Genomic DNA, 17,775 nt, shown 5'->3' with positions numbered 1-17,775 from the left:
CCCATTGCCTGTGATAGAGGTTTGAAACGATGGGAGAAACGGCGATAGAACTTGAAGTTTCCCGTTACAAAGCGTATTCGATCAGAATCGACACAGGCAGTAACTTTGACAGTATATTCAGCTGATGGCGTTCTTCTTTGGTACATACACTCCACGGTGTGGCTAATTTCTGTTGGTAATCCGGTACTTCTAGTTAGCAGCAGCATAGATGCGCGACTTCCTAGGAGAAACCGGAATAGGGTTGGCTCCCTCGAGTTGTGTTCCTCGAACCGCATTGAACATGGCTTGCGCCCATTGCCACGGTTGACTGGCGTTAGGCAATGAGTTGAAGTATTCCCAGCTATAATCACCACTGTGTCAACGTCGAGGTCACGAAAAGTCGAATGATAAGATAAACACACCCATTTACACCCCCGAAGTCAGGATACATGGCTCTGAGCATTTTGAGGCTGCTCACGACGGCATCCGTACTTACGTATCCTCCACCGTTCGCAGGGCTAGTCAGAACACCGGCTACTAGCTTGCTAGGTGCTATTTTCATGAAGTTGATAATCCTAATATAGCCTTGATGGGCCATCAGTTTACGCCTACGATGAGGGCGAGTGGTGCTCACCGGTGTCGGGGGATATGCTGCCGAAACCAGAATAGAACTGCGCATTGTACCATCCTATTTGACTTCCCATGGCGGCCTCTAGCTGAATATAGTCGAATCCGGACAGGTTTCCACCCTCGGTAAGCGCTGAAGCAACGGGTGCCAGGGTGATGATAAAATCGCTACCAAAGTCGGATTTGAGCTGAGTGATGAGCTGTTCGATGACCGAGATGGGTGTAGACTGTTCGACGTCGAGATCCATGCCGTCGAGGTGAAATTCGGCAATATAGTCGCGAAGAGGAGGATAATACGAAGAGAAATTGGAGCCGAGCAAGCTATAGGTCCCCGGGGCCGCGCCACCAAGCATGCCTATGAGGAGTTTGAGTTGGATATACTAGATGCCGACGACACATACCTAGAACTTTCACCCCAGAAGCTTGCATCTGACCCAGCTCTGACCACATTTGTGTAAACATGGGGTCCGTCGGCACATTGTCGTTCAAATGAATGCTACGGTCGCTATTGACATGGAATGCCGCGAGGAATATACTGATGCAAGGTTTGGAACTTTCAGGAGGAAGTTGGAATAGAACATACTGAGTGACCAAGGTCAGCAGCGGCAAGGGCGAGACGTAGACGCCATTCGAATAGATGGTTTGATAGTACGTGCAGACGCGGTGGTCCATTGCAGTCTTCGTAAAACCACTGCTTCAAATCTGACGGAGGGCAGAGCTTTATATATACGGCGTCCCGCGTTTCACTGTCAAATTGGCTCCCATTGTAGAGTAACCAGGTGGAGTTGAATGCAGAAGATGAAGGATTGACGATGGACGCGTGCTAGGATGCACGCTGAGGGGGTGGAGATAGAATAGAGAAGCGAGGAAGAGTGACGTCGTGACCGCAACAGGCTGTTTCTCGTTGCTTGCTCCTACCACTCAGCCAATTACTTGTTCCTCATTTGCGATTCGATCCAGAACCGCTGGTGGCTCACCGTCCGCCAAGACTTTGAGAGGGACGAAAATAGCTTCTGTCGGGCTCACTGGGTCACTAGACACACGCACTCGAATGCAATATGTTCTCTCCCATCATGAAGGCCGGATTCTTCTACTTTCTCGGCGGGGCATATCTCTCCTCCGCATCAGCAAGAGTTGCAAGACCGCAATTTTTTTGAACGCTACCGTGTGGCTCCTGGTATTTGCTGTGTGCCGACTCTCGACCATCGAGTTTTCAACGATTCGGTGTCAATGTTCCACTTTTCGGACAGATCGTCATTGACACAGGACGGTGATCGTCCATAAAACTACCCAATATGATAGCAGAAGCGTATGTATGAACACTTATGTGCTCGCCAATACTTAGGCTCAGTCCGATTGATTCCAAGCGCAAGGTTTTGAGCAGGCGCAACTCGCACTTGATTTGAACATGGCTCGAGTTCACCACTTACTATCTCTTGATATTCCGACTTGGCTTCAATACTAATACTGAATCCAAATATTCGGTGGAGGAAGAGAACATTGTCCAACGCTTAGTCGCAGTTTACTCTCAAGCCCTTTTGGTCAATGCGAGTGATTTTTTGGTGGCACATCCGCCGAAAATTCGAGAGACGATCGCTTTTAGAGGGCAAAGCACAACAGCTCAATTGCAGCTGCCAGAATATGTCATCATCAAGCCTTCGTCTGCAAGATAATTGGTTCCACGGACGGCGTTTCCAGAAGTCAGGAAGTGTTATCATGATGTACCGACTTGCGACCGACCCTAAATTCTTTGCACCCACATGAAGGTTGGCCCTGTGGCGTTACCGCTGCCCGCCCATCATGATGGATCAACTTCCTTGTTCATTACGGGCCAACCAAAGGTACTCAAAAGTAGTCTACCCGACAATAACTGCCAAGGTAGCATATACAGGGTGTGCCGAAATCTTCAAACACGCTCGTAGCCTGTCTATAACCATGAAAGTAATGGATGCCGGGATGCCGCGCGTTGTGACTACTGTCACTATTCACGTCACAATCACGTGCATCGGACCGTTTGCCGTCCAACCTTTTCTCGATCGAAAAATTTGTCGAAAACAATTGGAGCAACAAAGACGGCGGTCTGTCAGAAGCGACAGATAGGCTTCGCCGCCTCGGTTCCGGCCGCGGCATATCCGACCCATAACGAGCACCCCTTGGGCATACGCGCCCAAGCGCACGAGACTTTCGCCATATTGGGTCGCACAACGACGCTTTCTTCGACTCCCATCCGTCTTCCAGCCACAAGACTCCCAATGGTTAGCCCTGGTCGTGGGGTATTTGCCATCAGCAACGAGGACTTGGTCCTATTGTATTTTCCCTCGAAGATGATGACATCTGAGCTATTGTCTTTTTGTGAAGCCAAACACGATCGGCATGTACCAAAAGCTGACTTACATCCGGACATATTATTTCGCGCGATGGCCAAAGCGTTTCGCGTTTGCCCCAATTTCCTCTGGCTGTGTTTTTGTGTTTCGCTTGGAGACCCCAGCCCTGCCCGTCATAAAGTCTAAACAGCCGAAGGGGCCCACTGATCAAGCGACGGATACATAAACCGGGATTCTTCAAGCTAGTGTCACCCTGGTTTCGTCCACGGTATTGTTCCCTCGCGCACTTGTTATTGTCTTTCTCTTTCTTCCTCTCGACTTCCATGGCCTCCCCCGACACGACTGTCGGTCTACCGACAACCAGCCCCACCAAACGAGCCTCTCAGAAAAAACGTCACAGTGAGTTGTTTCATTCTGCCACCGACTGTCGTTCAACATTTCCTTCGTAGCCAAACCATGTCGTTACTACCAAGTCGGCAAATGTCCCCATTCCGCACAAGAGGACTGCGATTTTGCGCATGTTTACGCTGACCAGATGCCCGCCATTGGCCCTGAACCAAAGCAATGTCGTTATTGGGCTCAAGGCAATTGCACGAACGGCATTTGGTGTCAATATAAGCATGGAGATGCGGCGGACGCTGCGGTCCTTGAAGGTTAGTAATTTCTGTTCCCCGTTCTTTCAACCTCTGAGATTGGTTCATCGGTAGAGTATCGACAGTTAGCCTTAGCTAATCAAGGTGATTACTTGTTGACTTCGTTTGTAAATTACTGAATCAATTTCTACTCAGGTCTCGTCGTCGAAACAACAGCCGCCGCTGTACCGCCTGCAGCCCACCCGACTTACATGTCGTCGGCTCCTTGGTCACCATATAGCCCTGACGGCTTCCAGTACTATCAGCAATATTCTGATAACGCGTCGTCTTTGCCACCGCCAGGTTCTGATTCTTCGTCGGACGACTATCCGTTATTCTCCTACTCAAGCGTCCAATATGCAGTCCCCCTCAGCCCTGGATTTGGACCCATGCCATATGAGCCATTCCTTCCTACGAGCCCTGGTCCGATGAGCCCAGTCTTTCGAAGGGATTCGACCCCATTGTATGACATCTTTGGGAGTCCCCAGCCGTTCTTCGCTGGTGCTGCTGCCTCACAACCAGCGTCGACTTGGCCCGACCCATATCCAGGTCCACTGGCAAATCGTCAGCGCTTCCCCAGCTATCGAAGTAAATCCCTTTCCAACTGTCTCTGTGTGCCGTAGTCTGATTGTTTCACAGCCAAGCCATGCCGGTATTTCAAACCTGGAAGTGTCTGTCCAAACGGCGAAAAGTGTAATTTGTGCGTTTCTCCCGACCCATGGTAACTCTCACTGACCATTCAAAGTCTCCATGCAGATCAGTCAGAAACGCCGACAAAAGAGATCCTAAAATCTACGACAGCTCCTCCTTCGACTCCAGAAGCCAGTCCACCATCTCCGTTGCACGCCTCACTTCCTGCGCGGCCATTATCGCAACGCGAAGAAAATACCCGACGCGGCTATTTCCCCATCTCGTGGCGCGTTATCGGGGGTGGGGTATTATGTGGCGGCCCTGCGAAAGGCGGGTCTGATGTGGATTCAGACTCGATCTCAGAAGACTCGATTGACGATGTGCTTTATACCGTCCCCCCTGGACTTGGGCGACCAGAACAAGTGACTTTTGCATTCCCGAGCATTGCGTCGACAGATATAGAACCTGATGCTCACGACGGAACTCCTAACACCGCTTCCGTTGCGTCTCAGGCCGGGACCAGACAAAGAGCTTCGTCTATACCTTCTGCGCCAATCATCGAGCATATGGATGTTCTCAAGGTATGCTTTATTTTCGTCCCGACACGCGCCACTTGCTTACGCTCTATTGCAGCTCTTTTTGGCGGAATCTCCGGGTGGATTGTGAGTTCAGTAGTGGTGTGGATATTCGACCTTCTCAAACCTGTCTGTTGTTCTTGGGCTTCAACGCGAGTTGCGTTGTGTACTTATCTAATTTCGTCTTCTATACATACTACTAGTCCAAACATGACGTCTTGAAAGCAGAGTCAAAGACCCGCGTCTGACCGGACTCAAGTTCATGCAGAGCAAGGGCAATGATGGCGAACGCTTCAGGTGGGGGTTTGTCGGCGAAAGAAGAGAAGTTGTTGTGTGACGCAATGTCATCCATGTATTGGACGACCACCATGACTACAACTTCCGGGTCTACTATGCTCAGCAGCCAGTTCGAGACTTTGCAAAAGTTGGTCAGCGCCAAAGGAATGAAATTATAAGCGAGACTTCGGCGCGGCGAATCTATATCAACCGCATCATAAAAATCTCCGTTGCTTGCCCCGTCTCTCTATCTGCTCACCCCAGTCATGTCTGTTCTCGTCGCGTCTCCACCTTCGAGTCCACAGAGGGCGCGCTCCAGAGCTCTATCGCTGGCTCTTGCAGCCGCGTCAAAGCCTGCCCCCTTGCTCGACGTTCCAACAGAGCTCGGTTTGGCCATACTTGAGCTTGCGCTCACCCATACCCCTCTCAGAACACTCGCTTCACTGTCCAGAGCATTCAACACCCTTATCGCCGCCATTTTGTACCGCCAAGTCATCCTCGACACCCCTCAGAAACTGGCCCTGTTTGCGCGAACGATTCGTGGAAAGACACCCGATTTTGTAGAGAGCCACGTCAAGACGTTGGCCGTCACGATAGAGCACTGGAGGTTCACCCCCGCCTCCAATATGGACCTCGAGACCATCATCGCTGTCTGTAGCGGGGTGCGGATACTTTCCCTGCCTCGACCCAGAATTCTCGCCTTATCGCGCCATTCTCGCATTCTTCCAAGCGAACTGACCCTCCAATCATTCGACCTGTCCTCAGTAGAATCTTGCAGCGGTGGCACGCTGCAAATGGCTCATTCACTCAGCCATCTCCGCATCGCAGAGCCCGGTGATTTGTGGAACTCACCGCTGTCAATCCTCGCCTTTTTCGGTGGGGTACCGCATCTGTCGCATCTCGCACTGGCGCGCCGAATGGACGCCAACACCGACAATGACGTCGTGTTTGTGGACGAGGTCCAGGCTATTCTCGAAAGCCGCCCTCGGTTGAAGATGCTGGTCGTGCGCATCTTTCCCGCCTATTTCCCGCTGTATTGCGGTCAAGGGATGGAGTCGAGCTCAATATGGACCGCGCTTGAGGTGGTTGCGGAGAGCGATCCGCGGCTGATGCTTGTTGCTGCTGGACAAGACACAAGCAAACTTTCCTGGGCTCATTTGCCTGGTGATGATTTTTGGGAAGACTCCATGAAGAAATGGGAGGCTCGGTCTCCGCCTCCAAAATAGATCAAGCTAGAACTTTAGACATAAGTAGACGCTACTCAGTACCAGTTCCTGATAATCTTAATCTCTAATCTTTGCTTCGAAAATGACCCAGACTGATCTGTTCCTTTGATTTAATCCCATTGTGTGGATAACGACTGGTCCTTTGACTGCAGTTACAAGACGGACTCGCCATTTATGCCAATATATGCATTGGCTGACGATTGAGTAAATTATGTACTAGTACTAATTATAAGTCGTTCCAACTTCTAAGCTCAGGCTAGCGCTAAGTTTCAAATTTTTTGTTCAAATCAATAGTTGACTGATAATGGAACTGCTCCCAAAACGAGATAAGCCGTCCCACATGCGACGTCTAAACTTGTAGAATTGCTGTATACAGTAGTAATGCTCTCAGGGAACTGGTACGGAGATCTGGAGGCTGTTCGGGATACTTTTCTCTCGGGATGCTCGGTCAGTTGTGACAGCTTTGCTATAATAAGACTCTTTGATTCCTCTGACTACTACTACAATGAACACCAGCTTATGGACGCCCGCGCCTCCAAAGCGAACCCCTCGCAAACCAGCGCCAAAGAGAATGCCTCGGACGGTCACCCAAAAGCTACGACGGCCTTCACCGTTTTTGAAGGTTCCTCCCGAGATCTGCTTTGAGATAATGGAGTTTGCCCTGACAAGCGGCGCGTCTCCAGTCAATATCGGCGCGGTATGCAAGCGTTTTAGCTCATTCGTGGACGAAATCATCTACAAGACAGTCGTCCTGAGCTCTTCAAAGGACATCGCGTTGTTCCATCGTGCAACAACAACGAAACCAGTCGAGTTCCTTACTACACACGTCAGAGCAGTCATCGTGAATGCTCGGGACTGTGCCAATGTAAAGGCACGCGTCCAACTCGAAGAGATTCTATCCTCTTGTAGAGGTGTTCAAACCGTTGTCATCCCGCGGCCTGCGATCCTTGCTTCGCCAGGCATTGTGGCGCAAAAGCGGCTTGAGGAGGTGACTCTCCAGTCATTCGACGCGATGACTCCTTTTGAGATCGACCCTCCATTTGGTGTCGCACCAGCTCATCCAGCCGCTCATCTCTCTAGCAAAATAACACACTTGCGGGTCTGCGAGCCTAGTGGACCGCCACTGTGGCATTCGCCTCTGGAGATCATTAAGGTGAGTTACCCCCCGTGTTGCCTGTCCCCTCATGAAAGTATTGCGAGTTTTTCGGCGCTATGGACAACTTAACGCACCTGGCACTGGCCTGCTGGGCAGACCCCATGCCCCCAAACTACCACAACCGTAAAAGCAAAAACATATTATTTGCAGAGGACATCAGGCAACTCCTGTTGCGTCCTCGACTCAAAGTGGTGGTTGTCACCATCTTTGCAGAGAAGACACCGTACTGGGGCTATAGCCTGCCACTCTGCGGCGCCCTTTGTGCCTGTCAGGTACTCGCGCGCATCAGCGACCCTCGCCTAGTTTTGTTGGCGGCCAGTTGCGACATCCATAATCGGTGGAGTTCAACGTCGCTCTCCGCTGCTAACCATCATGCGCCATTATCTCGGGATGAGCATTCGACTGTAAATTGGGACAACGACCATGGCAAGAAGGGGAATTTCTACGAGATTGCGGCGGATATGAAATGTGGCCGCGATTTCTGGCGGGAGTGGCAGTAGACGTTTTTTACAACTGTCGTTTTTTGTTTTTAGGGTGCAATCGTTGGTTCTAGCTGGGGACTGCGTAAATACCTCATTTCATAATTGAATGTTTTTGACTAAACATTTGTTCCCAAGTTGGCAGCTTATATAAGCAGCGCAACCAACTTTCTTCCGTCGTGTCCTGACATTTGCGGCGACACGGTCAAGCTCTGCAACTTTGGAAAACTGTACCACACGAGTCAAATTGGGCTTAAAACCCATGCTGCGCCATCTGGATACTCCGATATGAGCTAGCTAAGCATAATAACCGGCTGGCCACTTAGGAATTCGGAAATAGAAACGCTCTTTCTTATAATTCTCACCGTCGATCTGTCAAGATTGCCTCTTCACCATAAGGATGCTGTGGTCAAACAATCCAACCTGTTATCATGACTGATGGGACGAGCGTATATGGGGTCTTTGGACAACATCGACAATGACAGCCATCTGCCAGCCAGGCTCCATTCACGTCTATTCTGGCGGACAAGGAAGGCACTCACCGACCTTTTCCCCTCCCCACACCCACTCTCTTGGTCGCCTAGACTGCCCGTCCTCCCAGCAGGATGCGTTGCAGCGGCTTACCGTCCGTTCTTTGGGTCCTCTTCTTCTTCGCCGTTCAAGTCAAAACGGCGTTGGTCAATCGCACGATTGACGACACTTTGGGCGATAGCGTCACCCGAGCCCCCGTTTCTTTCCTCCCTGGCTCAGTATGGTTCAACCAAACGACCTGCTCTGGCTGCGCCGACGTTCCAAATTCCTCCTTGACATTCGATAAAACATGGACCGCTGCTTTGTACCTCGCTTCAATTGGGTCCATTTCCGCCACAATGAAATTCAGTGGTTAGTCAACTTCTTTTTACGTTTGCATGGCGCTCAGTCGTTGTGCTAGGCACTGCAATCTATGTGTACTTTGTCGTGCCTAACTTCGCTGCCAACTCCGGCCTGGCGAATGAGGTCCTTTGCGATTTTCTTATCGACGGGTCTAAGGTTGGGGGCTTCCAGCATAAGTCGGATGGAAGTGGTGCATTCAACTATGATACTCTCGTCTACGCAAACACATCGATCCCCAATGGCGACCATACCTTGATTATTCAAACGACAGGCACCACTCCGGCGGTGTTGATTTTTGATCGAGCCATTTACACGTATGTTCCAAGTCACAACTGCAACGGCGCGAATGACTTTGCCTAGTTTTGGGGATGTGCAACAGTCTGTAGTTCGAGTAGCACCACCAACGACAACCAGTTCCACGTCACAACCCCCGACAGATCCGGTTAGCAATGTACAAACGACTTCGAGCACAACCTCGGCAACCCCATCTTCGTCGAGCCCGGTATTCCCCATCGCACCTGATGCGAGTCTTGCTTACCAAACCCCTACCTCCTTACCTCCCTTCTACATCACCGCCGGTGGCCCAACTCCGTCTATTCCTGCGATTCCTGGGAGCAACGATTCGTCTCAGAATGGCATCCCTCCAAATACATCACGCATAATCGCTATTGCGGGGAGTGCCGCCGGCGCGATGATTCTCTGCATCTTCATTGGTGTCGGCATAATGCTTTGCAGCCGAAGAAGAAAGCAACGACGTTTGTTATTAATGAGCTCTGGGACGGTCAGCTCATTTGACTTGCTACCAGAGCACAAGCCTCCGCGACCTCCTCGACCAGAGATGACAAGTGCTCGGTCACCAGCGTGGATACCTCCTCATGAGCTCGTCCAGGCAGCGAACACGCGCTCACCCATGACCCCTGCCTCAGGCTCAGTGGCATCGTTCCCCAACTCCAGTGTTCCTGCAGCGGGTCCATCGGGTTATGGACGCACAATCGCTGCCACTCAGACAAAACCACCAAGCACACCCACCGGCGAAACCATCACCACAGCCGCATCTGTCGGTCATGGACCACATTCTCCTTCTGCTCTTTCTAGCTCCTACGGACACTCATATTCTCATTCTGCTGTCTCCGAGTCCACGAGTGACTCACAGGCATCAGACTCTTTGCGTATCCACATCCCCCGCAGTGCGTTTGCCCTGGCGGCCAATGGTTCGAGCACTTCGGGACCATCTCCGCTTACCAGCCAGGCACATTCACCCATCATTCGGACCAATGGCGCCCCTCTTCCTGCCGAGCAAGAGGCCAACATCCGTGTCCTCCTCGCCAGCGCTCTTGCGTCCAATGCACAAACTGGCGGGAGTCTCAGTGTCAGCATCGCCGGAAGCACGACCAGCGAAAGCAGGAGCGGGGCTTATACTCCTACCTCGGAGACAGGCAGCCTCATGATGGCGACGCCGACAACTGCCAACCCTTATAGGTACACGTACCGCCGTCCCCCGCCCCAGCCGTATGATGGTATCGAGCTCAACGACGAATATTACACGATGCTCGACCACGCCCGGCAGCACGAACAGGTGGGGGTTGTTCACGTCGATAGCGGGATCCGCATTAGTCGGACCCTTTTGGACCTTCCTCCGGGATATTCAGCTTCATAATTTACTCATTCTCGACCACTGTCTGTTGTATTCACCCTTCACCTTTTCTTCTTCTTTACATTGTTTATTTGCGCCTCACGAATACTAATGACACCTGTGGCATTGTTTAAATACTTCTTGTCAAGTGCGGTCATCAATACACACCAGAGCTGAGCGAAATTCGGTCTGGCTCTCCGCCGCGGCGTACTCCGAATAGATTAGTCACTCGGATTCCGCGTCATGTGATGGCTCCCACCTTTCAAGTTGCCTCCACCAGCGCTTCAAGTGTCCGATGACTCCGCAACTTATCCACAAACTACCATGTTCCAGTCTCAGACATATGCATCTAATGAATCCAAGGCTCGTCCACCACAGCAATGTAAGGCTTCAGTATCTCGATTTTCCTACCACTTGACTGAAGATTTGTGGCAGCCGCCCAAAGCTATCAAAACCAGGAAGATGAGAAAGCGCGACGACAAGCTTCAAGGGACTTGACACAGTCGTGGATGGATAGACTCCAGCTCATCAGCGTCATTGTGAGCTCTGAAGTTGTCTAACGGAACCAAGAGTAACCGTGTGAACGGTAGACAACATTTTTTGCGTCAACGGAAGCTGGTCTGCTCCAAGTGGCGGGCAACTCCTCTGCTTCAGAACAAGTTGCGAACTCTACATTATTTTCTGCGCTGGTATTGCATATCTGGGCAGGTGAGTGCCATTACTCCGAGGGTTGTCTGGTTGCTTACACGCATTAGCTATCTTGTCTTTCCTTGGTGCCTTCTTCGTCGTACGGTATCGTCTGAAGGAGGCTAAGGAAGAGCAGAAAGACGTCGTCCACACTGCAGGCGATCCGGGGGTTTCACCCGCATCTCGCACTAGCACCGACCACTCCTTCCTCCGTTCCCCACTTGTACCTGTATGGACGACCAACCCGCATGTGGAGGAATTCGGGCCCTTTGAGCGCAAGCCGCGCATGCATCTGCTGAGCAAAATCCACAACTTGTGCATACTCTTGACGTTTGCTGGCTTCGCTCTGGCGATTTTGGGAATCCTCGCCATTGCTTGGGGACAGAACCCGGTTTCGGTTGGTGTCTTGACATCGGTGTCGACAGCGATGTGCTTGGTGGGGGCTGTTTGGGTATTCCAATGAGCTCGTATGTGTTTGTGAATGAATGAATAGGCTTTGAGCAAAAATACACTACCACTCCAACAGTAAAATTTAGTCGGAAATCGTTGAAAGTCTGCTTTCAGAGAGAGATATAATTCATTGAATCAAGTTAGAAGTATCCCAAACAACGAATCCCGCCTTTGTGTGTAGGTCGGGATCCGTATTCCGTATTCACAGCGTTCACCTTTCAAGCGGTTTGGTTCTCCTGGTAGAAATAAGACTTTGGCTAGTGGTCTCCGCTCTTCTGGGACTCCACTTGAACTCCACTTCAGCTTCCTGAACAACACTCATGGCGAAGGATGCAACTTCCATGAGACAGCGGGGACGAAGGACGGATTTCCTGACTTGGAGCGGAGTTGAAGTAGAGTCTATTTTTGTTTCCGCCGTTAACTCCGCATAAGGCCGCGTGTCATGTGAGCGTTCCGCGACCTTCAAGATGCCACCGTTCGCGCTTGTTCGATGGCTCTACGACCTTTCCTCAGACTCCCATGTCCCAGCCACATCCAGCCGCGCCAAAGGGATCGAAAGTCGGGCTCCAGCAACAGTGTAACGCTTCAGAGCCCGTGTTCGCGTTCAGTGTGCTGACCATAGTACTCAGTAGCTGCCCAGGGTCTTCAGAACCAGGAAGATGACAAAGCGCGTCGCAAGGCGTCGAAGGACTTGACCCAGTCTTGGATGGACCGACTTCAGCTTATCAGTGTTATTGTGCGTGGACACAAAATCATGATTACCGTGACCGTGATTAAGCAAGGCATCTGACTATTACCCTGGTTTAGACCACTTTTTTTGCGTCTACCGAGGCTGGCTTGCTACAAGTGACGACTCAGGCAGCGGGAGATGACAACTCCACTGCCTCTGCACAAGTCGCCAACGCTACTATGCTTGCTGCGCTGGTTTTGCATATCTGGGCAGGTAAGGACTCGTTTAAATGTTACAGTCCTTCGTTGATAGATCCATTAGCCATACTATCATTCTTAGGTGCTTTCTTCATCGTGCGCTATCGCCTCAGGGAGGCCAAGGAAGAGCAAAAAGAAGCTGTTTACACTCAGGACCCTAGTCCACCCGATGCCAATGGTGGGGTACCCGCCCACACCGATTCCGACTTCTCTTTCCTCCGATCGCCGCTCCAGTCTGTGTGGACGACAAACCCGCATGTGGAGGAAGTCGGGCCGTTTCAGCGGAAGCCACCAACCCATCTGCTGGGCAAAGTCCACAATCTGTGCATTCTCTTGACATTTGTTGGCTTCGCCCTTGCGATCCTGGGAATTCTGGCAATCGCATGGGGCCAGAATCCTATTGCTGTCGGAGTCGTCACGTCGGCCTCGACAGCGGCCTGCTTCCTTGGCGCAGTCTGGGTATTTTTATGAGTTGGACAATTCCATCAAAACGGACACACGGAAACCGAAATCGGAGAATAAGCACGATGAGACAATTTATACGCCCACAGTTCATTCCACTTAGTTTCCGTACTACCGAGGAGTGATAACTTGTTGACAACAGTTGACAACAGATCTGCGAGCGATATCCAAGGGAATTTCGAGGGAGCGTGGCTTCTGGGCTGTCAATGATGCGACTGTTTGATCTTCAAGAAGTGAAAAAATACAGTGCGTGTGACCACCTCTCGAATGCCGGATCAGTGTAGATGTCAACCAAAAAAAGATGACCACCGTTCATTTTTTGTAATGACCATAGTATTCTAAGATTGCAGGAAATGAAAGCTACAGGGTAGAGGTACCTTGAGTTAAAATATCTAAGGAATTGGTGAAGGTTTTCAAAATAGTGACCCCAGAAAAGTGATACCTGTGGGAAAATCATGTCGGCATCACTCGGCATTGATGTAGATCACTCGAATATGGCAGATAGACGTTGATGGGTGTGATAGCATCACTATATATATCATGATTTTGTCATAATATGTAACCTGCCACTCCCAAAATCATAGCTGTCCAAATCTGTCTAAGCCGTCTCAAAGCCTTCAGTAGGTATATTCTAACTAGCTGAAGTGTGCAAATCTGCTAAGGTCCTGGTTCTCAGTGCTTCTCTGTCCTCAGCTACCAAAAATACAGTTTCTAGGCCTGGCAGTAGGCCGGGGAGCCACCGGACCAGTGTCCGGAAATGGTGAAATCTGGCCAAAAAGTGATACACCGTGGGAAAATTGGGTCTGAAGTGATAAATCGACGTTTTTTGGGGAGCTGATCTTGAAAAAAAATGTCTAAAATCTTGAAAAAATTTCCCTGGCGTTACCGGGACCTGTCAGACAAGTGGTCACGCGCACTGTAAGCCCCCAACTGAACGTCTCATCTCAGCTCGTCATGAAACGCCGTGCCAACAAGATGCTATATATTTCATCGCGCCATCACACCGACTTGAGACGGAGCAATCAATTTTATTTGTGTTCCGGTGAGTATGGCAGTGTCACTTTCACTTGCTGCTGTGGCGCCGCCCCCGTCGTTTCGTTGGTGAGACGTGCGTCGCCGCAGCCTGAATCCTGTCCACCATGGCCTATATCATTGGACCCCCCATTAAAAAAGAAGGGTATCGACGACCCTGCTCCGCACGCCTGCTTTTCTGTCCGAAACACACCACTTTAATCACGGCGCATCAAACGCCCCCACACTCAAAACATTGATCATCATGTCACAACCCCAATCAACAGTGACGTGCGAATGGTATACATACGCAACGTTTCTTGATGTCAACAGCCTCTTCCTTCTCGCTGCCTCACCGGGCCCGGCACGCGCCAGCCAGTCGTCGTTCTTCGCTGTTGCCTGTCGTCGCTCAAGGCGACAAAGGCCCCATCAATCCGACGCAGAGCTGGACGCTCCAAGGCTGGATCCAGTGGCGATGGCATGTGGAGGTGTAGAGGTTGGTGTTGGAATATATTGTCTTTTTTATATTCTCATACTCTCCAACAGTCACCTCTCCGTGGCCCCAAGCGAGCCCGTTCATCACATCCCTACGCGCGGCCAGAACAACCTGTAAAACGCCGGGCACTCAGCTTAACCCTTGGTCTCAATCTCAATTTTGCGCTGTCGGAAATGGACCAAGACGCGTGTGTTTCTGCTCCCCCCAAACTCACATCGAGCATTTCTACCGCGTCACTCGAAAACTATCCTCTCCGCTCCAGTTCCTCCGTTTCAACTTCGCCCCCCTTTTTCTTCGTGGCCATCATCATCCACTAGCTCGTTCTCTTCGCTTTCATTCGAACCTCTCCCACCAGACTGTGAACCACCACCACCTTCCGGTGCACCGTTACGAGCTGATGACCCTGCTCTTGCTCCCTATCTATCTTCCCAGCCCTCCTTCTCGTTACTCACATCAAACATCGCCATTGGGGATCTTGCCTTCGCAGAAGATGTTGACAGCCTCGAGCGGGAAGGTATCACCCATGTGGTCAGTGTTATCAGTGAACGAGGTGTGTCAATTCATACGCCCACACACAAAGGAGCTAATTTTATCGTTGCAGTGCATGTCCCGGACTGCATACCAGAAACAAATCGGCTTCACATACCCCTCCCTGACGCCCCGTTCGCCGAGCTTGTCGGAGCCCTGGAGCCGGTGTTGGACTGGGTCAAGTCGGCGCTGGCTTCCGAAAAAGAAACCCCAGTGAGGATTCTGATCCATTGTGCGCACGGCATATCGCGTAGTCCAGCGATTGGCGCCGCCTTACTTGTGGCTCTACCCCTTATCAGGGACTCACCACTGTCCGCAGTTGCTGCACTGCAATATGTTCAAGAACGACGGCCGCCTGCTGACGTTAATTGGGGTTTTCGTGCGCAGTTGGGCGAGTGGGAGGAGATGTGCCGTAGTCGCGGTCTCTGATCTTTTCTTTATCTTTATTTCCTTTCGTTCATGTCGCCTATACGTTGTTTGCTTTTCTCGCGTGTTGTTGCATGTACTATAGTCAACGAATCCAAGCATTTACATGCTCTCTCTCTCTCTTACAAAATGGTAGTCAGACTCTAGTGTTTGCTTTTCTCGCGTGTTTGTTAATTAGGTAGAAACGCACGTTTTCAACTGTGCACATAGTCAGACTGACTCCGAAAAAGCAGTGCCAGCGCCGTATAATAACGCGTTAGCGTGACAACACCCTTTTGGCTTCACCCACATCACACAAAACGTTCCAACATGGTGTCTACGCTGGCGATGAAACCATATCCTGGGCTAATAACCGTCCACAGGTCCTCCTCGTCACCTCCGATAACGAAAACTTCAATGCCGACAAAGACGTCGTCGAGCGCTCGGTCCTCATCCGAAACATGCTTGAGGGTGGGCGCTTCTGTCGACTTTGATTAGAGTGGCACTGAATTGTGTGGCGTCATAGATGTTGGCGAGTCCGACCAGCCCATCCCCCTCCCCAACGTTTCTTCGACCGTTTTGAAAAAGGTTCGTCAACTAAAATGCGCTCTTGAGCGAGAATTAACTTTCTGTAGGTTCTCGAGTACTGCGAACACCACAAAGGCGAGCCATTGCCGCAGCCCGACGCGGACCAATCTCAGGACGAGACACGCAAACGCACAACGGACATCTCTGAGTGGGACCAGAAATTCATCAACGTTGACCAGGAGCTTTTGTTTGAGATCATCCTCGCTGCCAAGTATGCCCTTCTTCTTCCGTCCTTTGACGCCTCCTTACACACGACGGTAGTTATCTCGATATCAAGCAGCTTTTGGATGTTGGATGCAAGACGGTTGCGAACATGATCAAGGGCAAAACGCCAGAGGAGATCCGGAAGCTGTTCAACATTGTCAATGACTTCACGCCGGAGGAGGAGGCGCAGATTAAAAAGGAGAATGTGCGTTCACTCGATTTCTATTACTTCAAGGATGGTTGGCTAACTGTTGTGAAAGGAATGGGCTGAGGACCGGTAAACATCGAACCACCACCATAAAACTCCTCTTTGTTGCGTATTCTTGTTTGTGTATGTACTCATGTAGAAATCGAAATCAAGCCATTGTTCAATCGCTATTCCCCACGCACACACAAAAGTAGAACTGAGATCAAATTGCGCCATCTACCTGACGAAGACAAGTCGAAGATGCTGTCTAAGCAGAGCACCCACGACACTGAGAAACATATAAGTTCCCAGCACCACCCTCGCCACTCATTTGACTATGCCCACTCCTGATGAGCAGATTTTTCCGCACGCAACAGGCTTCGCCGCTTCGACCGTTGAGCTGCATCAGGCCCCACAAGACCTGACTTTTTATGCTGGTTGGGTTTGTCTTCGTCTGCTTGGTTTTGGCTGGCTGTTATCCAGGATCACAGTTTTGTCCTTTTGTGCAACGGAGCTGGATCTGCTTGGAAGAGAAAGGAATTCCTTATCAGTACAAGGAGGTCAATCCGTACAAAAAAGAGAAGGAGTTCCTGGGTGGGTACAATCGCACTTTCTCGATGTCTGCATGTTGAGTTTGAATTGGACAGCTCTGAACCCCAAAGGACTTGTTCCTGCGCTCGAGTACCAAGGGAGGGCACTCTACGAGTCGCTGATCATCTGTGAATTCCTGGACGATGCATACCCAGACCACAAGCCCAGTATGTTGCCTGAGGACCCCTACCAGAAGGCGTATGCCCGGATCTGGGTGAGTTTCAAAGTCATTCGTGGCAAGCCTTGGTGCCAATTGAGGAAATAATAAACAGATTGACTTCATTGGGAAGAGTGTGCTGCCCAATTTCATGCGGCTCATGCAGGCGCAAACGGAGGACAAGCGGGACGAGGCACGCAAGGAGTTGCATGCTGCAATGCAGACCTTCGCGGCCGAGGCCAAGGGCCCGTATTTCCTAGGGGAGCAATTCTCCCTTGTTGACGCAGCGATTGTGCCCTGGATTCTGCGGGACTATATCTTGCACGACCATCGCGGGTATCACGTGAGGCGGTCAGTCCGGAATGGAAGCGGTATGCGGAGCAGGTTGAGAAGCGGGAGAGCGTGGTCAAGACGAAAAGCGTGGGTTATTACTATTGCTTTGATGTTGAACGTTGCCAATTTTTTCTGTTCAACCCAGGATGCTGATAAGTATGAGGAGATATACGGAAGATATTTGCGTGACGAAGCTCAAAGCGAGGCAGCCAAGGCAATCCGAGCTGGGAAACCCATCCCTTGAAAGTAGGAAGTAGTTTTGTAAAATTCTGACAACGTGCCAGTGACTGTCAATTCCTGACACGACCACACCTTTCAGTTCGCCAGCTCACAACCCAA

General features: G+C 50.9%; 10 protein-coding genes across 10 annotated transcripts; 9 read left to right on the top strand and 1 right to left on the bottom strand.

The window, feature by feature from the left end:
- Positions 1-189: 189 nt before the first annotated feature.
- On the bottom strand, positions 190-1,278 carry MIND_00026800 (Endo-beta-N-acetylglucosaminidase; the record flags this gene model as incomplete). The annotated part of the gene is made up of 5 exons (XM_037357238.1): positions 190-352; positions 402-564; positions 614-961; positions 1,008-1,141; positions 1,190-1,278. The coding sequence occupies 5 exons, from the start codon at positions 1,276-1,278 to the stop codon at positions 190-192; spliced, it is 897 nt and encodes a 298-aa protein (XP_037225148.1).
- A 1,975-nt stretch (positions 1,279-3,253) lies between these two features.
- Positions 3,254-4,858, top strand: MIND_00026700 (uncharacterized protein; the record flags this gene model as incomplete). Its single annotated transcript, XM_037357237.1, has 7 exons — positions 3,254-3,329; positions 3,380-3,583; positions 3,638-3,667; positions 3,719-4,150; positions 4,202-4,262; positions 4,308-4,773; positions 4,826-4,858. The coding sequence occupies 7 exons, from the start codon at positions 3,254-3,256 to the stop codon at positions 4,856-4,858; spliced, it is 1,302 nt and encodes a 433-aa protein (XP_037225147.1).
- Positions 4,859-5,309: 451 nt separating this feature from the next.
- Positions 5,310-6,269, top strand: MIND_00026600 (uncharacterized protein; the record flags this gene model as incomplete). Its single annotated transcript, XM_037357236.1, has 1 exon — positions 5,310-6,269. The coding sequence occupies one exon, from the start codon at positions 5,310-5,312 to the stop codon at positions 6,267-6,269; it is 960 nt and encodes a 319-aa protein (XP_037225146.1).
- A 505-nt stretch (positions 6,270-6,774) lies between these two features.
- Positions 6,775-7,925, top strand: MIND_00026500 (uncharacterized protein; the record flags this gene model as incomplete). The annotated part of the gene is made up of 2 exons (XM_037357235.1): positions 6,775-7,422; positions 7,470-7,925. 2 exons carry the CDS (start codon positions 6,775-6,777, stop codon positions 7,923-7,925), a joined length of 1,104 nt encoding a protein of 367 aa, XP_037225145.1.
- A 584-nt stretch (positions 7,926-8,509) lies between these two features.
- MIND_00026400 (uncharacterized protein) lies at positions 8,510-10,434 on the top strand (the record flags this gene model as incomplete). The annotated part of the gene is made up of 4 exons (XM_037357234.1): positions 8,510-8,786; positions 8,836-9,091; positions 9,138-9,532; positions 9,584-10,434. 4 exons carry the CDS (start codon positions 8,510-8,512, stop codon positions 10,432-10,434), a joined length of 1,779 nt encoding a protein of 592 aa, XP_037225144.1.
- A 300-nt stretch (positions 10,435-10,734) lies between these two features.
- On the top strand, positions 10,735-11,560 carry MIND_00026300 (uncharacterized protein; the record flags this gene model as incomplete). The annotated part of the gene is made up of 4 exons (XM_037357233.1): positions 10,735-10,792; positions 10,846-10,949; positions 11,001-11,118; positions 11,166-11,560. 4 exons carry the CDS (start codon positions 10,735-10,737, stop codon positions 11,558-11,560), a joined length of 675 nt encoding a protein of 224 aa, XP_037225143.1.
- A 506-nt stretch (positions 11,561-12,066) lies between these two features.
- On the top strand, positions 12,067-12,945 carry MIND_00026200 (uncharacterized protein; the record flags this gene model as incomplete). Its single annotated transcript, XM_037357232.1, has 4 exons — positions 12,067-12,124; positions 12,177-12,283; positions 12,355-12,490; positions 12,539-12,945. The coding sequence occupies 4 exons, from the start codon at positions 12,067-12,069 to the stop codon at positions 12,943-12,945; spliced, it is 708 nt and encodes a 235-aa protein (XP_037225142.1).
- Positions 12,946-14,125: 1,180 nt separating this feature from the next.
- MIND_00026100 (uncharacterized protein) lies at positions 14,126-15,400 on the top strand (the record flags this gene model as incomplete). Its single annotated transcript, XM_037357231.1, has 5 exons — positions 14,126-14,238; positions 14,281-14,443; positions 14,494-14,630; positions 14,761-14,993; positions 15,045-15,400. Exons 1-5 carry the CDS (start codon positions 14,213-14,215, stop codon positions 15,398-15,400), a joined length of 915 nt encoding a protein of 304 aa, XP_037225141.1. The 5' UTR covers positions 14,126-14,212.
- A 258-nt stretch (positions 15,401-15,658) lies between these two features.
- On the top strand, positions 15,659-16,449 carry MIND_00026000 (FAD-binding protein; the record flags this gene model as incomplete). The annotated part of the gene is made up of 6 exons (XM_037357230.1): positions 15,659-15,709; positions 15,760-15,847; positions 15,903-15,964; positions 16,012-16,175; positions 16,226-16,373; positions 16,429-16,449. Exons 1-6 carry the CDS (start codon positions 15,707-15,709, stop codon positions 16,447-16,449), a joined length of 486 nt encoding a protein of 161 aa, XP_037225140.1. The 5' UTR covers positions 15,659-15,706.
- Positions 16,450-16,692: 243 nt separating this feature from the next.
- Positions 16,693-17,680, top strand: MIND_00025900 (Glutathione transferase-like protein; the record flags this gene model as incomplete). The annotated part of the gene is made up of 4 exons (XM_037357229.1): positions 16,693-16,797; positions 16,847-16,949; positions 17,003-17,160; positions 17,219-17,680. The coding sequence occupies 4 exons, from the start codon at positions 16,693-16,695 to the stop codon at positions 17,678-17,680; spliced, it is 828 nt and encodes a 275-aa protein (XP_037225139.1).
- Positions 17,681-17,775: the final 95 nt, after the last annotated feature.

The sequence above is a fragment of the Mycena indigotica genome, assembly GCF_014461135.1.
Source record: "Mycena indigotica strain 171206Taipei chromosome Unknown Mind.scaff0001, whole genome shotgun sequence".
In the NCBI taxonomy this organism is placed as follows: Eukaryota; Fungi; Basidiomycota; class Agaricomycetes; order Agaricales; family Mycenaceae; genus Mycena; species Mycena indigotica.
This window is presented reverse-complemented; position numbering and strand designations above follow the sequence as displayed.